General features: G+C 44.3%; 1 protein-coding gene across 1 annotated transcript; it reads left to right on the top strand.

Annotated features, from left to right (window-relative positions):
• The first annotated feature begins 5,985 nt into the window (after window positions 1-5,985).
• LOC118964342 lies at window positions 5,986-16,623 on the top strand. Its single transcript, XM_036975416.1, has 7 exons — window positions 5,986-6,085; window positions 6,308-9,688; window positions 9,917-9,991; window positions 10,454-10,570; window positions 10,799-10,915; window positions 11,495-12,463; window positions 15,583-16,623. Exons 1-7 carry the CDS (start codon window positions 5,999-6,001, stop codon window positions 16,621-16,623), a joined length of 5,787 nt encoding a protein of 1,928 aa, XP_036831311.1. The 5' UTR covers window positions 5,986-5,998.
• Window positions 16,624-17,453: the final 830 nt, after the last annotated feature.

Raw genomic sequence — 17,453 nt, 5'->3', positions numbered from 1 at the left:
ATATCTATAGTTGACATGGAGTGGTATCTAGTGGTCTGATATCTATAGTTGACATGGAGTGGTATCTAGGGGTCTGATATTCTAGTGGTCTGATATCTATAGTTGACATGGAATGGTATGTAGTGGTCTGATATCTATAGTTGACATGGAGTGGTATCTAATGGTCTGATATTCTAGTGGTCTGATATCTATAGTTGACATGGAATGGAATCTAGTGGTCTGATATCTATAGTTGACATGGAGTGGTATCTAGTGGTCTGATATCTATGGTTGACATGTAGTGGTATTTAGTGGTCTGATATTGTAGAGGTCTGATATCTTTAGTTGACATGGAGTGGTATCTAGTGGTCTGATATTCTAGCGGTCTGATATCTATGGTTGACATGGAGTGGTTTGAATGCATTGTGGAGAGAATAACTGTAAACTGTTTGTAATCAGCCATATTCCCAGTCATATTTCCATGGTTCAATAAGGTGGTTTGCGCTTTCAGCTTGGTTCAAAAGCCGCTAACTATCCACGGTTTCTGGTTTGGGTAGGTACAACATCTCCTATGCACTTCTTTATAAACTCACTCACTGAATCAGCGTATAAATCAATATTATTCTCTGAGGCTACCCGGAACATGTCCCATTTCGCGCGATCAAAACAATCTTGAAGCATGGATTCCGATTCGTCAGACCAGCATTGAATATACACATCCTGTATGAGTTTCTACCTATAGGAAGGAGGAGCAAAATTGAGTCATGGTTAGATTTTCTGAGAGGAAGGCGGGGGAGGGCCTTGTATGCATTGCGGAAGTTACAGTAGCAGCGATCCAGTGTTTTGCCAGCGCAAATACTACAACAATATGCTGATAGAATTTAGGTAGCCTTGTTCTCAAATTTACTTTGTTAACCTTTTGGGGTAGAGGGCAGCATTTTCGGATGAATTGCGTGCCCAAACTGAACTGCCTCCTACTCTGTCCCAGATGCTAATATATGCATAGTATTGGATAGAAAACACGCTGAAGTTTCTAAAACTGTTTGAATGATGTCTGTGAGTATAACAGAACTCATATGGCAGGCAAAACCCTGAGAAGAAATCCAAACAGGAAGTGAGAAGTTGAATTTCAAAACAGTGCCTATTTAAATCCCTGATAGTTATGGAAGTGCTTGCACTTCCTAGGGCTTCCACTAGATGTCACTGTCTTTAGAACCTGTTTTGAGGATTCTACTATAAAGGAGGGGCTCATAGGAGCTATTTGGGTGAGTGGTCTGGCAGAGAGCCTCGGTCTAATGACGCGCGCTCCCGAGAGAGTTAGCTCCCGTTCCAATGCTTTTCTTCAGACAATTACATTTTTAAATGAAAAATCTGACACAGCGTTTAAATAGAGGATAAGTCTATTTTTAATTCTGTGAATAACACTTGCATCTTTTATCAATGTTTATTATGAGTATTTCTGTGAAAATCACCAGATGTTTTGGAATCAAAACATTACTGCACGTAAGGCACCAATGTAAACTGAGATTTTTGGATATAAATATGCACATTATCAAACAAAACATACATGTATTGTGTAACATGATGTCCTATGAGTGTCATCTGATGAAGATCATCAAAGGTTAGTGATACATTTTATCTCTCTTTCTGCTTTTGTGACTCCTATCTTTGGAAAAATGGCTGTGTTTTTTCAACTTGGCGGTGATCTAACAATCATATCTTGTGCTTTAGCTGTAAATCTTAATCTTAATGGTTGTACAGTCGTCTCAAATAAAACTGTGAAGGACCTCGGCGTTACTCTGGACCCTGATCTCTCTTTTGAAGAACATATCAAGACCATTTCAAGGACAGCTTTTTTCCATCTACGTAACATTGCAAAAATCTGAAACATTCTGTCCAAAAATGATGCAGAAAAATTAATCCATGCTTTTGTCACTTCTAGGTTAGACTACTGCAATGCTCTCCTTTCCGGCTACCCGGATAAAGCACTAAATAAACTTCAGTTAGTGCTAAATACGGCTGCTAGAATCCTGACTAGAACCAAAAAAATTGATCATATTACTCCAGTGCTAGCCCCCCTACATTGGCTTCCTGTCAAAGCAAGGGCTGATTTCAAGGTTTTACTGCTAACCTACAAAGCATTATATGGGCTTGCTCCTACCTATCTCTCTGATTTGGTCCTGCCGTACATACCTACATGTACGCTACGGTCACAAGACGCAAGCCTCCTAATTGTCCCTAGAATTTCTAAGCAAACAGCTGGAGGCTGGGCTTTCTCCTATAGAGCTCCATTTTTATGGAACGGTCTGCCTACCCATGTCAGAGACGCAAACTCGGTCTCAACCTTTAAGTCTTTACTGAAGACTCATCTCTTCAGTGGGTCATATGATTGAGTGTAGTCTGGCCCAGGAGTGTGAAGGTGAACGGAAAGGCTCTGGAGCAACGAACCGCCTTTGCTGTCTCTGCCTGGCCGGTTCCCCTCTTTCCACTGGGATTCTCTGCCTCTAACCCTATTACAGGGGCTTAGTCACTGGCTTACTGGGGCTCTCTCATGCCGTCCCGGGAAGGGGTGCGTCACCTGAGTGGGTTGATTCACTGATGTGGTCATCCTGTCTGGGTTGGCGCCCCCCCTTGGGTTGTGCTATGGCGGAGATCTTTGTGGGCTATACTCGGCCTTGTCTCAGGATGGTAAGTTGGTGGTTGAAGATATCCCTCTAGTGGTGTGGGTGCTGTGCTTTGGCAAAGTGGGTGGGGTTATATCCTTCCTGTTTGGCCCTGTCCGGGGGTGTCCTTGGATGGGGCCACAGTGTCTCCTGACCCCTCCTGTCTCAGCCTCCAGTATTTATGCTGCAGTAGTTTATGTGTCGGGGGGCTAGGGTCAGTTTGTTATATCTGGAGTACTTCTCCTGTCCTATTCGGTGTCCTGTGTGAATCTAAGTGTGCGTTCTCTCCTTCTCTCTTTCTTTTTCTCTCTCGGAGGACCTGAGCACTAGGACCATGCCCCAGGAATACCTGACATGATGACTCCTTGCTGTCCCCAGTCCACCTGACCGTGCTGCTGCTCCAGTTTCAACTGTTCTGCCTTATTATTTTTCGACCATGCTGGTAATTTATGAACATTTGAACATCTTGGCCATGTTCTGTTATAATCTCCACCCGGCACAGCCAGAAGAGGACTGGCCACCCCGCATGGCCTGGTTCCTCTCTAGGTTTCTTCCTAGGTTTTGGCCTTTCTAGGGAGTTTTTCCTAGCCACCGTGCTTCTATACCTGCATTGCTTGCTGTTTGTGGTTTTAGGCTGGGTTTCTGTACAGCACTTTGAGATATCAGCTGATGTACGAAGGGCTTTATAAATACATTTGATTTGATTTTGATTTAAAGCATTTTTTTAAATCGGACACAATGGGTAGATTAACAAGGTGTTTATCTTTCATTTGCTGTATTGGACTTGTTAATGTGTGAAAGTTACATATTTCCCCAAAATATTTTTGAATTTTGCGCGCTGCCTTTTCAGTGGAAGGTTGTCGAGGTGTTCCGCTAGCGGAACCCCTGCGTGCGTTAGAAAGGTTAACACAAAATCCGGGGAGGGGCCAGCTGAGTATACGACTGTATCATCTACATATAACTGGATGAGAGCGCTTCCTACTACCTGAGCTATGTTGTTGATGTAAATTGAGAAGAGCGTGGGACCTAGGATCAAGCCTTGGGGTGCTCCCTTGGGGACAGGCAGTGGCTAAGACAGCAGATGTTCTGACTTTATACACTGCACTCTTTGGGAGAGGTAGTTAGCAAACCAGGCCAAAGTCCCCTCTGAGACAGCAACACACCTTAGCTGGCCCACAAGTATGGAATGGTCTACTGTATCGAAAGCTTTGGCCAAGTTAATTAAAATAGCAGTACAGGCAACGGTGACATCATTTAGGAGATAATACTATAAACATCAAGAAAGCCGGTCAGTTGATTATTGACAAGTTTTTACAACACTTTTGATCAACAGGGCAAAATAGAAATTGGCCTATAACACTTTCGATCAGCTTGATCTCCCCCTTTAAATAAAGAATGCCCCCCCCAACAGTGTTAGTATGGTGCCTCTCACCTGCCCCCCCAACACAGTGTTGCCCTCCTCCCCCCTCCCTCCCCTCTCACTGCATGTTGCTGGTTCTAAACAGATCCCTCCCTGGGTGGCAATGCTGTTGCTACCTTATTGAGCAAGATGCAGGCCAGTCCTCCTGGGTCTCCCCTCCTCCTCTCTTTCCTTCTCTCTTCTCTCTCTCCTCTCCCCCTCATCCCCTCTCTCCTCCTAGCTTTTCTCTTTCCTTTCATCCCCTCCTCCTCCCCTCTCTCCTCCTTTCTTCCCTCTCTGTTCTCCTCCCCCCTCCTCCCCTCTCTGCTCCTCTCTTCTCTCTCCTCTCATCCCCTCCTCATCCCCTCTCTCCTCTCCTCTCCTCTCTCCTCCTCCATTCTCCCTCTCTTCTCCCTCTTCTTTCCTCTCTTCCCTCTCTGGCTCGTCAATAAAATATACAAGCAGCCTAATTACAGCCACAGTGTCAGATTCAATGTATTTTCTTTGTAGCAGGAGAAATCCCCACAGAAAGCTTTTCAATGTAGGTAGTCTCATAGAGAACAATGCTGTCCCTCCAGACCAGTGCAACAGCAGCACAAAGGACCATTATAAATGATGATTCATATTTCATATGTTCCCAAATGTTTGGTGCAAGTTACAAATGGATGGATGGTGCAGTATTTATGCTATGCAACAAACAGACTATCCATTAGTAATATGTGTTGAGTGAAGAGAAACATATTCCGTTGTTTATATCCATTTGTTGTCAGACTGCATGTTGGCTTTCAGGATACCAAGAGGAGGAAGAGGAGAGGAGGAGGAGGAATGTCTGTGGAGCCTGGCTCAGCTGGAGAGGGAGTGGGAAACTGATGCTAACCCTAACCCTAAACTTAACTCTAACTGTTGATCACACAACCATAACCCTTATTCTTCATCACTAACTGTTGATCACACAACCATAACCCTTACTATTCATCACTAACTGTTGATCACACAACCTTAACCCTTACTCTTCATCACTAACCTTAACTGTTGATCACATAGCCACATGCTGTAGCAGTCTGCTTTCTGGTGAGTTCCTGTTTCTCATTGTTCACATAACAATGTGCATTCTACTCATCTCTTTACTCAGGCATATGAATCCAGTGGGACATTTAAAACACAATACACAAAACAACTCTCCAAGTTCCTAGTGAAATAATTTTTGTCGCCCAATGTTTTGTTGTTGTGAAAGACATGCAAATACTACGTAAACCAGTCCAGAGCTGAGAGGCTGTTTTCTCCTATATCACTACTGAAAGCAACAGTAAAACATGAAGAGACCTGTAGAGGACCACATGTACAACACGGTCATTGGTGAAATAATAAACACGTGGAGGCAGAGAGAGACCTGGATGTAACATTAAACTAAATGACAATTAGTTTGTGTTGACTCCAGCCCTACAATCAGTACACCATCATTAGAGCACAGAGCAGTTCAGGAGGCTGCAAACAAAACCAGGATGTTAGTGTGACATTCTAACATGGCAGGAATAAGGTGACGATTAATAGTTACAAAATGAAGCTTGTTTACCTCTGGTTATATGCATATTAGATGACGTGGTAGAACTTTAAAATAAAAACTATTACAACGTTACAATGTGCAGAGAAGCATATCATAATGACTACATACAGGAACATAAGCTAAAAGTTTTACACAATTTATAGAACATGCAGCGACGGTATTCGCGGTGTAATTGAAATAGGAATTTGCATGGGCATGAATAACTTAGTACGCACAACACAAGTTCCTACCACCGTAGGCACCAATCAAAATTAATTATTTCTATTGTTAATTTTTCATGGGCCCAATCCGAGACTGACAAAATGCATTAGCCACTTAGCAACCATTGCATTTTTCATTGCAAGCTGTTCTGCAGGAAAACAAAATAACATCTGAAAGACAACACCACAGCTGATGTGGAAACGTTCAGAGGATCCTATCCTGGAACAACTGACCTCCATGTCACTACCACTAAACATCAGACTCACTGGAAGGGTTAGGGTCTGGAAAACAACACCACAGCTGATGTGGAAACGTTCAGAGGTTCCTATCCTGGATTAACTGACCTCCATGTCACTACCACTAAACATCAGACTCACTGGAAGGGTTAGGGTTAGGGTCTGGAAAACAACACCACAGCTGATGTGGAAACGTTCAGAGGATCCTATCCTGGAACAACTGACCTCCATGTCACTACCACTAAACGTCAGACTCACTGGAAGGGTTAGGGTCTGGAAAACAACACCACAGCTGATGTGGAAACGTTCAGAGGTTCCTATCCTGGAACAACTGACCTCCATGTCACTACCACTAAACATCAGACTCACTGGGAGGGTTAGGGTTAGGGTCTGGAAAACAACACCACAGCTGATGGGGAAACGTTCAGAGGTTCCTATCCTGGAACAACTGACCTCCATGTCACTACCACTAAACATCAGACTCACTGGGAGGGTTAGGGTTAGGGTCTGGAAAACAACACCACAGCTGATGGGGAAACGTTCAGAGGTTCCTATCCTGGAACAACTGTACTCCATGTCACTACCACTAAACATCAGACTCACTGGGAGGGTTAGGGTTAGGGTCTGGAAAACAACACCACAGCTGATGGGGAAACGTTCAGAGGTTCCTATCCTGGAACAACTGACCTCCATATCACTACCACTAAACATCAGACTCACTGGGAGGGTTAGGGTTAGGGTCTGGAAAACAACACCACAGCTGATGTGGAAACGTTCAGAGGTTCCTATCCTGGAACAACTGACCTCCATATCACTACCACTAAACATCAGACTCACTGGAAGGGTTAGGGTCTGGAAAACAACACCACAGCTGATGGGGAAACGTTCAGAGGTTCCTATCCTGGAACAACTGACCTCCATGTCACTACCACTAAACATCAGACTCACTGGAAGGGTTAGGGTCTGGAAAACAACACCACAGCTGATGGGGAAACGTTCAGAGGATCCTATCCTGGAACAACTGACCTCCATGTCACTACCACTAAACGTCAGACTCACTGGAAGGGTTAGGGTCTGGAAAACAACACCACAGCTGATGTGGAAACGTTCAGAGGTTCCTATCCTGGAACAACTGACCTCCATGTCACTACCACTAAACATCAGACTCACTGGGAGGGTTAGGGTTAGGGTCTGGAAAACAACACCACAGCTGATGGGGAAACGTTCAGAGGTTCCTATCCTGGAACAACTGACCTCCATGTCACTACCACTAAACATCAGACTCACTGGGAGGGTTAGGGTTAGGGTCTGGAAAACAACACCACAGCTGATGGGGAAACGTTCAGAGGTTCCTATCCTGGAACAACTGACCTCCATATCACTACCACTAAACATCAGACTCACTGGGAGGGTTAGGGTCTGGAAAACAACACCACAGCTGATGGGGAAACGTTCAGAGGTTCCTATCCTGGAACAACTGACCTCCATATCACTACCACTAAACATCAGACTCACTGGAAGGGTTAGGGTCTGGAAAACAACACCACAGCTGATGGGGAAACGTTCAGAGGTTCCTATCCTGGAACAACTGACCTCCATGTCACTACCACTAAACATCAGACTCACTGGAAGGGTTAGGGTTAGGGTCTGGAAAACAACACCACAGCTGATGGGGAAACGTTCAGAGGTTCCTATCCTGGAACAAGTGACCTCCATGTCACTACCACTAAACATCAGACTCACTGGGAGGGTTAGGGTTAGGGTCTGGAAAACAACACCACAGCTGATGGGGAAACGTTCAGAGGTTCCTATCCTGGAACAACTGACCTCCATGTCACTACCACTAAACATCAGACTCACTGGGAGGGTTAGGGTTAGGGTCTGGAAAACAACACCACAGCTGATGGGGAAACGTTCAGAGGTTCCTATCCTGGAACAACTGACCTCCATGTCACTACCACTAAACATCAGACTCACTGGAAGGGTTAGGGTTAGGGTCTGGAAAACAACACCACAGCTGATGGGGAAACGTTCAGAGGTTCCTATCCTGGAACAACTGACCTCCATATCACTACCACTAAACATCAGACTCACTGGAAGGGTTAGGGTCTGGAAAACAACACCACAGCTGATGGGGAAACGTTCAGAGGATCCTATCCTGGAACAACTGACCTCCATGTCACTACCACTAAACATCAGACTCACTGGAAGGGTTAGGGTTAGGGTCTGGACAACAACACCGCAGCTGATGGGGAAACGTTCAGAGGTTCCTATCCTGGAACAACTGACCTCCATATCACTACCACTAAACATCAGACTCACTGGAAGGGTTAGGGTCTGGAAAACAACACCACAGCTGATGGGGAAATGTTCAGAGGATCCTATCCTGGAACAACTGACCTCCATGTCACTACCACTAAACATCAGACTCACTGGAAGGGTTAGGGTTAGGGTCTGGAAAACAACACCGCAGCTGATGGGGAAACGTTCAGAGGTTCCTATCCTGGAACAACTGACCTCCATGTCACTACCACTAAACATCAGACTCACTGGGAGGGTTAGTGTTAGGGTCTGGAAAACAACACCGCAGCTGATGTGGAAACGTTCAGAGGTTCCTATCCTGGAACAACTGACCTCCATGTCACTACCACTAAACATCAGACTCACTGGGAGGGTTAGGGTTAGGGTCTGGAAAACAACACCACAGCTGATGGGGAAACGTTCAGAGGTTCCTATCCTGGAACAACTGACCTCCATGTCACTACCACTAAACATCAGACTCACTGGAAGGGTTAGGGTTAGGGTCTGGAAAACAACACCACAGCTGATGGGGAAACGTTCAGAGGTTCCTATCCTGGAACAACTGACCTCCATGTCACTACCACTAAACATCAGACTCACTGGAAGGGTTGGGGTCTGGAAAACAACACCACAGCTAATGGGGAAACGTTCAGAGGTTCCTATCCTGGAACAACTGACCTCCATGTCACTACCACTAAACATCAGACTCACTGGAAGGGTTAGGGTTAGGGTCTGGAAAACAACACCACAGCTGATGGGGAAACGTTCAGAGGTTCCTATCCTGGAACAACTGACCTCCATGTCACTACCACTAAACATCAGACTCACTGGAAGGGTTAGGGTTAGGGTCTGGAAAACAACACCACAGCTGATGGGGAAACGTTCAGAGGTTCCTATCCTGGAACAACTGACCTCCATATCACTACCACTAAACATCAGACTCACTGGAAGGGTTAGGGTCTGGAAAACAACACCACAGCTGATGGGGAAACGTTCAGAGGATCCTATCCTGGAACAACTGACCTCCATGTCACTACCACTAAACATCAGACTCACGGGAAGGGTTAGGGTTAGGGTCTGGAAAACAACACCACAGCTGATGGGGAAACGTTCAGAGGTTCCTATCCTGGAACAACTGACCTCCATATCACTACCACTAAACATCAGACTCACTGGAAGGGTTGGGGTCTGGAAAACAACACCACAGCTGATGGGGAAACGTTCAGAGGTTCCTATCCTGGAACAACTGACCTCCATGTCACTACCACTAAACATCAGACTCACTGGAAGGGTTAGGGTTAGGGTCTGGAAAACAACACCACAGCTGATGGGGAAACGTTCAGAGGTTCCTATCCTGGAACAACTGACCTCCATGTCACTACCACTAAACATCAGACTCACTGGAAGGGTTAGGGTTAGGGTCTGGAAAACAACACCACAGCTGATGGGGAAATGTTCAGAGGATCCTATCCTGGAACAACTGACCTCCATGTCACTACCACTAAACATCAGACTCACTGGAAGGGTTAGGGTCTGGAAAACAACACCACAGCAGATGGGGAAATGTTCAGAGGTTCCTATCCTGGAACAACTGACCTCCATGTCACTACCACTAAACATCAGACTCACTGGAAGGGTTAGGGTTAGGGTCTGGAAAACAACACCGCAGCTGATGGGGAAACGTTCAGAGGTTCCTATCCTGGAACAACTGACCTCCATGTCACTACCACTAAACATCAGACTCACTGGGAGGGTTAGTGTTAGGGTCTGGAAAACAACACCGCAGCTGATGTGGAAACGTTCAGAGGTTCCTATCCTGGAACAACTGACCTCCATGTCACTACCACTAAACATCAGACTCACTGGGAGGGTTAGGGTTAGGGTCTGGAAAACAACACCACAGCTGATGGGGAAACGTTCAGAGGTTCCTATCCTGGAACAACTGACCTCCATGTCACTACCACTAAACATCAGACTCACTGGAAGGGTTAGGGTTAGGGTCTGGAAAACAACACCACAGCTGATGGGGAAACGTTCAGAGGTTCCTATCCTGGAACAACTGACCTCCATATCACTACCACTAAACATCAGACTCACTGGAAGGGTTGGGGTCTGGAAAACAACACCACAGCTGATGGGGAAACGTTCAGAGGTTCCTATCCTGGAACAACTGACCTCCATGTCACTACCACTAAACATCAGACTCACTGGAAGGGTTAGGGTTAGGGTCTGGAAAACAACACCACAGCTGATGGGGAAACGTTCAGAGGTTCCTATCCTGGAACAACTGACCTCCATGTCACTACCACTAAACATCAGACTCACTGGAAGGGTTAGGGTTAGGGTCTGGAAAACAACACCACAGATGATGGGGAAACGTTCAGAGGTTCCTATCCTGGAACAACTGACCTCCATATCACTACCACTAAACATCAGACTCACTGGAAGGGTTGGGGTCTGGAAAACAACACCACAGCTGATGGGGAAACGTTCAGAGGTTCCTATCCTGGAACAACTGACCTCCATGTCACTACCACTAAACATCAGACTCACTGGAAGGGTTAGGGTTAGGGTCTGGAAAACAACACCACAGCTGATGGGGAAACGTTCAGAGGTTCCTATCCTGGAACAACTGACCTCCATGTCACTACCACTAAACATCAGACTCACTGGAAGGGTTAGGGTTAGGGTCTGGAAAACAACACCACAGCTGATGGGGAAACGTTCAGAGGTTCCTATCCTGGAACAACTGACCTCCATGTCACTACCACTAAACATCAGACTCACTGGGAGGGTTAGGGTTAGGGTCTGGAAAACAACACCACAGCTGATGGGGAAACGTTCAGAGGTTCCTATCCTGGAACAACTGACCTCCATGTCACTACCACTAAACATCAGACTCACTGGAAGGGTTAGGGTTAGGGTCTGGAAAACAACACCACAGCTGATGGGGAAACGTTCAGAGGTTCCTATCCTGGAACAACTGACCTCCATGTCACTACCACTAAACATCAGACTCACTGGAAGGGTTAGGGTTAGGGTCTGGAAAACAACACCACAGCTGATGGGGAAACGTTCAGAGGTTCCTATCCTGGAACAACTGACCTCCATATCACTACCACTAAACATCAGACTCACTGGAAGGGTTGGGGTCTGGAAAACAACACCACAGCTGATGGGGAAACGTTCAGAGGTTCCTATCCTGGAACAACTGACCTCCATGTCACTACCACTAAACATCAGACTCACTGGAAGGGTTAGGGTTAGGGTCTGGAAAACAACACCACAGCTGATGGGGAAACGTTCAGAGGTTCCTATCCTGGAACAACTGACCTCCATGTCACTACCACTAAACATCAGACTCACTGGAAGGGTTAGGGTTAGGGTCTGGAAAACAACACCACAGCTGATGGGGAAACGTTCAGAGGTTCCTATCCTGGAACAACTGACCTCCATGTCACTACCACTAAACATCAGACTCACTGGGAGGGTTAGGGTTAGGGTCTGGAAAACAACACCACAGCTGATGGGGAAACGTTCAGAGGTTCCTATCCTGGAACAACTGACCTCCATATCACTACCACTAAACATCAGACTCACTGGAAGGGTTAGGGTCTGGAAAACAACACCACAGCTGATGTGGAAACGTTCAGAGGTTCCTATCCTGGAACAACTGACCTCCATATCACTACCACTAAACATCAGACTCACTGGAAGGGTTAGGGTCTGGAAAACAACACCACAGCTGATGGGGAAACGTTCAGAGGATCCTATCCTGGAACAACTGACCTCCATGTCACTACCACTAAACATCAGACTCACTGGAAGGGTTAGGGTTAGGGTCTGGAAAACAACACCACAGCTGATGGGGAAACGTTCAGAGGTTCCTATCCTGGAACAACTGACCTCCATGTCACTACCACTAAACATCAGACTCACTGGGAGGGTTGGGGTCTGGAAAACAACACCACAGCTGATGGGGAAACGTTCAGAGGATCCTATCCTGGAACAACTGACCTCCATGTCACTACCACTAAACATCAGACTCACTGGAAGGGTTAGGGTCTGGAAAACAACACCACAGCTGATGGGGAAACGTTCAGATTTTCCTATTTTTTCTGTTCTTTTACTTTTTGAAATGAAAAGAGAAATTAGGAAAACATATATTTGCTTTGATTTCATACAGTCTTTCTCTAATTCGAACTATTGTAGTCATAGATTATTAAACATAATAATGGATTAGGGTTAACTATTGTAGTCATATATTATTAAACATAATAATGGGTTAGGGTTAACTATTGTAGTCATGGATTATTAAACATAATAATGGATTAGGGTTAACTATTGTAGTCATGGATTATTAAACATAATAATGGGTTAGGGTTAACTATTGTAGTCATAGATTATTAAACATAATAATGGATTAGGGTTAACTATTGTAGTCATAGATTATTAAACATAATAATGGATTATTGTTAACTATTGTAGTCATATATTATTAAACATAATAATGGGTTAGGGTTAACTATTGTAGTCATAGATTATTAAACATAATAATGGATTAGGGTTAACTATTGTAGTCATAGATTATTAAACATAATAATGGGTTAGGGTTAACTATTGTAGTCATAGATTATTAAACATAATAATGGATTAGGGTTAACTATTGTAGTCATAGATTATTAAACATTATAATGGGTTAGGGTTAACTATTGTAGTCATAGATTATTAAACATAATAATGGATTAGGGTTAACTATTGTAGTCATATATTATTAAACATAATAATGGATTAGGGTTAACTATTGTAGTCATAGATTATTAAACATAATAATGGATTAGGGTTAACTATTGTAGTCATAGATTATTCAACATAATAATGGATTAGGGTTAACTATTGTAGTCATAGATTATTAAACATAATAATGGATTAGGGTTAACTATTGTAGTCATAGATTATTAAACATAAACATATTTTAAGGTTAACTATTGTAGGATTCATAAATTATAAAACATAAAAATGTAACTATTGCAAACATCATAAATGACCAAACATACTAATGCAAATATTAGAGTCATCATAGATGATCAGTCACTCTAATTGTAATTATTGTAGTCATCATAGTGATCAAATATTATAATTAATGAAGTTAATTTAACTAATGTAGTCATTATAGATTATCAAAAATAATAATGAATGAAATACTCTACCGGTTAAAAGTTTTAGAACACCTACTCATTAAAGGGTTTTTCTTAGTATTACTATTTTCTACATTGTAGAATAATAATGAAGACATCAAACTATGACATAACACATATGGAATCATGTAGTAACCAAAAAAGTGTTAAACAAATCAAAATATATTTGAGATTATTCAAATAACCACCCTGTGGCATGATGACAGATTTGCACACTCTTGGCATTCTTTCAACCAGCTTCATGAGATAGTCACATGGAATGCATTTCAATTAACAGGTGTGCCTTCTTCAAAGTTAATTTGTGGAATTTCGTACCTTCTTAATGCGTTTGAGCCAATCAGTTGTGTTGGCATTCTCTCAACGAGTTTCACCTGGAATGCTTTTTCAACAGTCTTGAAGGAGTTCCCACATATTGTGACGGCCCTGAATTATTCTGAACCGTCTCAGTGCTTCTCCTTCCAATAGGGTGCTTTCTCTTTAATTCCCAATTAAATAGTCAGCATCAGCTGCGCAATGGAGACGTGACTGAGGATGTGTTCCCGAAGCTTCTCTATTCCGGTTGTTTTGTTGCTGTTAAACGTGTGTTTTGTAGCCTGAGAGAGTTTACCCAGGATCGGATCCACTCTTTGCGTCCGTGGCTATTGGCGGATTGTCTGACTGACCGACTGACTACCACCTTTTTTGTATACGGTATTTCATTTGTTTTGATATGATGTATACGGTGATGATTTATGTAGTTAGATGTAGTTGAGGACTTAATAAGAGCTGATACGCTTTAAAGTTCTGTGGTAAAATTGTTATATTGATTGTATGATTTAATACTGAGTTTACGCTACACGGAATGAACGGACAAACATTGCGTGACAAAAGTCACTTGAGTTCACTGAACTCCTTTACCGGGCTGGACTCTTTTTAGGCCCGAGGTACAGGACATTTCTGGAGGAACCAGAACTCATTGTGTTATATTATTATGTGTGTGTAATCCATTGATGTTGCTAATACAACCCACGCAAAAGAATACAGTTGTTTTTGAAGTTCTTTTCAATGTTTTAAGGGTTTATGAAAAGTTGATTTCCCTCCTGACGTTTACATAAGTCCTTTGTATTGGTGTAGACTTGACAGACCAGATGGGACTCATTCCCTCCCAAACTAAAAGGAGAAACCAATGTTTTCTCTGGTAGGCACAACCTACCTGGCACCCCTATAAATAATAACCTCAAGTCAAAACCGTTACATAAAAAATGGCACCCCAGATGGGACAGCTCAACATTGAGAACTAACCAAAGCAAATATTTTGTGTGGAATTAAAACAATGGATTCACCCCAAGATAATGTGCTCATCCATTTCATACCTGTCAATGGGAATACACAGGGCCATTCTGACCATCAAGCTGACAACACAAATCATAATGGGAATGGAGATAATGGAGTTGATTTGGGCCAGAGCCCTGGGAATCTGAATGCTCGGTCTGGACCACAGGCCACAGGAGGTCTAACCAGTTACTCACTTATTGACATGGATCTGTGTGAAAGTACTGAGCCAGCCCTCCATCTGACACCCAATCTTCCTCCATTGTCTGGTTTATCTCCAGAGGTTGTAGTTTTACAACTTCAAGGTGACATCCTTGATATTCGTCGGACTCAACAACATCTCCAAACTCTTATCCACGATAAATTCAAATGTCTGAGGGAAGAGCAACAACAGAGTGCAATGGAATTCAGAAACTCACTGAACACTCTAACCCACACACTGACAGAGCTCAGTGAGAGTGGAAGACGGGAAATTACTGGTGCCATGGACAGGCAGTTTGACTACCAACGAAACCAACTCACTGCCACTCTCCAATGGCGCCTGCAACATCATCACACTGAGGTCCTCAAGGACGTTAATTCTGTTTTTTCTCCCATGGTTAACACTGTAGACCACTTGCAAACAGAGCTCTCTAATTGTATTAAAATGTTGGAGGACGTGTCTGTGGACATGGCCTCCATTAGGCACAACTCCTTACACAGAGTTTCTCTAGTGTCCACTTCTGTTCAGACCACTGAGGGCCAAGCTGGCACCTCTGAAGAGCCAAGACAAGGCCATGCTACAACCACCCCTTGCAGGATGCAATCCACCATGCATCCTGGTGTTAATTTTCATTGTCCGATAACGCCCTCCCCCTCTACTTCCTCAATCCCTCCTAGCTCGTTTGTTCATGGTGAATTGAGTAGACGTCATGTGGGGGCGATGCACATTAAATTGCAATTTCCCACCTTTGGGAAAAAAGATGACAGTCCGGATCCGCTAATGTACCTAGAAAGATGTCGTGACTTTCTTGCCCTCAATCCCCTGGCTGACGAAGAACTCCTTGCCACATTGAGGAATGTGTTGCATGGGACAGCTCGAGACTGGTGGGATGTGGCACGTCTCACCACTACCTCCTGGGCTGACTTTGAGGCCAAGTTTTCCTCTGCATTTCTGTCTGAGGACTACACAGATGAGCTGGCAGACAGAGTCAGGAATCGAGTGCAAAGCGAGAAAGAGGGTATCCGTGACTTTGCATACGGTTACCACTCCCTGTGCAGAAGGTGGAAACCTGGCATTGAGGAGGAAGAGGTCATTAAATTGATTTTGAAGAACATCAACCCACTACTAGCCAGTCAACTCCGAGAACGAGTCACCACTGTCGATGGACTGGTTCGCTTGGGACAGCAGTTTGAGAAGGACAGAGAATGCCAACAGCAATATGACCAAAGAAAGAAACAGACACCCAAACAGTTACCCAAGACAGACCATCAACAACAGCTAGAGTCTCCAGCCAAGACCCCTCTCATGTTCTGTTGGAGATGTAACCAAAAGGGACATTCTTCAGCTACATGTCCAAGACCGTATCAAGAAAACCCTTCCAGAAACCACAAATCACAACAGGCCAACACACCTAACTCTCTTCGCAGGAATGACCATCCTTCTCTGGGTGCTTTAACCAGAGCTGAAATCCCAAGAGTCACTGCCTACGCCCCCCCCATCGACATCCAGAGGCCCATGGACAGGAAGAGCCATCCTGGACACCGGGTCATCCTACACACTGCTCAATGAGAAACTGTGGAAGGAGGTTAAAGGTCCGCAATACAACTTGAAGCCGTGGACAGAAGGTCCACTCTATCTGGCTGATGGTGAGGCTAAACGACCACTTGGATGGAGTGAGGTAGAGTTCCGCCTGTGTAACCGCTCCTATATGATTCCTTCGGTTATCCTACAAACCAAGAACCTTGCTTTTCCTGTCGTGTTGGGAATTGATTTCATGTACTTCAGTGGTGTCCAGATTGATATCGCACACAATTGCTACTGGTTTCCATACAATCCGAGCAAGAAGCATTTCTTCCAATCAGAAGCTACGAAGTTACATGATTGGGGTTCAAATGTGGCAGTCTTCTCTGCCGTTGCTCCGTTACCACTAACCCTTGATAATCCTTCTGACGATCTCCTTTTACAGGCTGTAAGAAGAGCTCAGCTGGAACATCCAGAGGAGTTAAGGCTGTTGGAACAGCTGCAGAATAATGCTGATGTATGTACTTCAAGGCTAGGACGCACCGGGCTCCTGAAGCACAAAATATTCCTTACACAGGAAATGCCGATCAAGCAAAAGCCATATCGTTTGTCCCCAGCGAAGCTAATCATCCAAAAGGGACTCATTAATGATATGTTAACACAAGATATAATAGAACATTCCTCCTCTCCTTGGGCTGCTCCTGTTGTCCTCATCCCAAAAAGGACTGGTGGTCTTAGATTTTGTGTGGACTATAGGAAGACCAACAATGTTTCCCAGACTGATGCCTATCCTCTTCCTACCATCCACGAGATCCTGGAGTCATTGTCTGGCGCTGTTGTGTTCACTACCCTTGACCTCAATAGTGGTTATTGGCAAG

The sequence above is a fragment of the Oncorhynchus mykiss genome, chromosome 3 (genome assembly GCF_013265735.2).
Source record: "Oncorhynchus mykiss isolate Arlee chromosome 3, USDA_OmykA_1.1, whole genome shotgun sequence".
Classification (NCBI taxonomy): Eukaryota; Metazoa; Chordata; class Actinopteri; order Salmoniformes; family Salmonidae; genus Oncorhynchus; species Oncorhynchus mykiss.
Note: the sequence above shows the minus strand (reverse complement) of the source record. Positions and strands in the feature narration are given on the sequence as shown.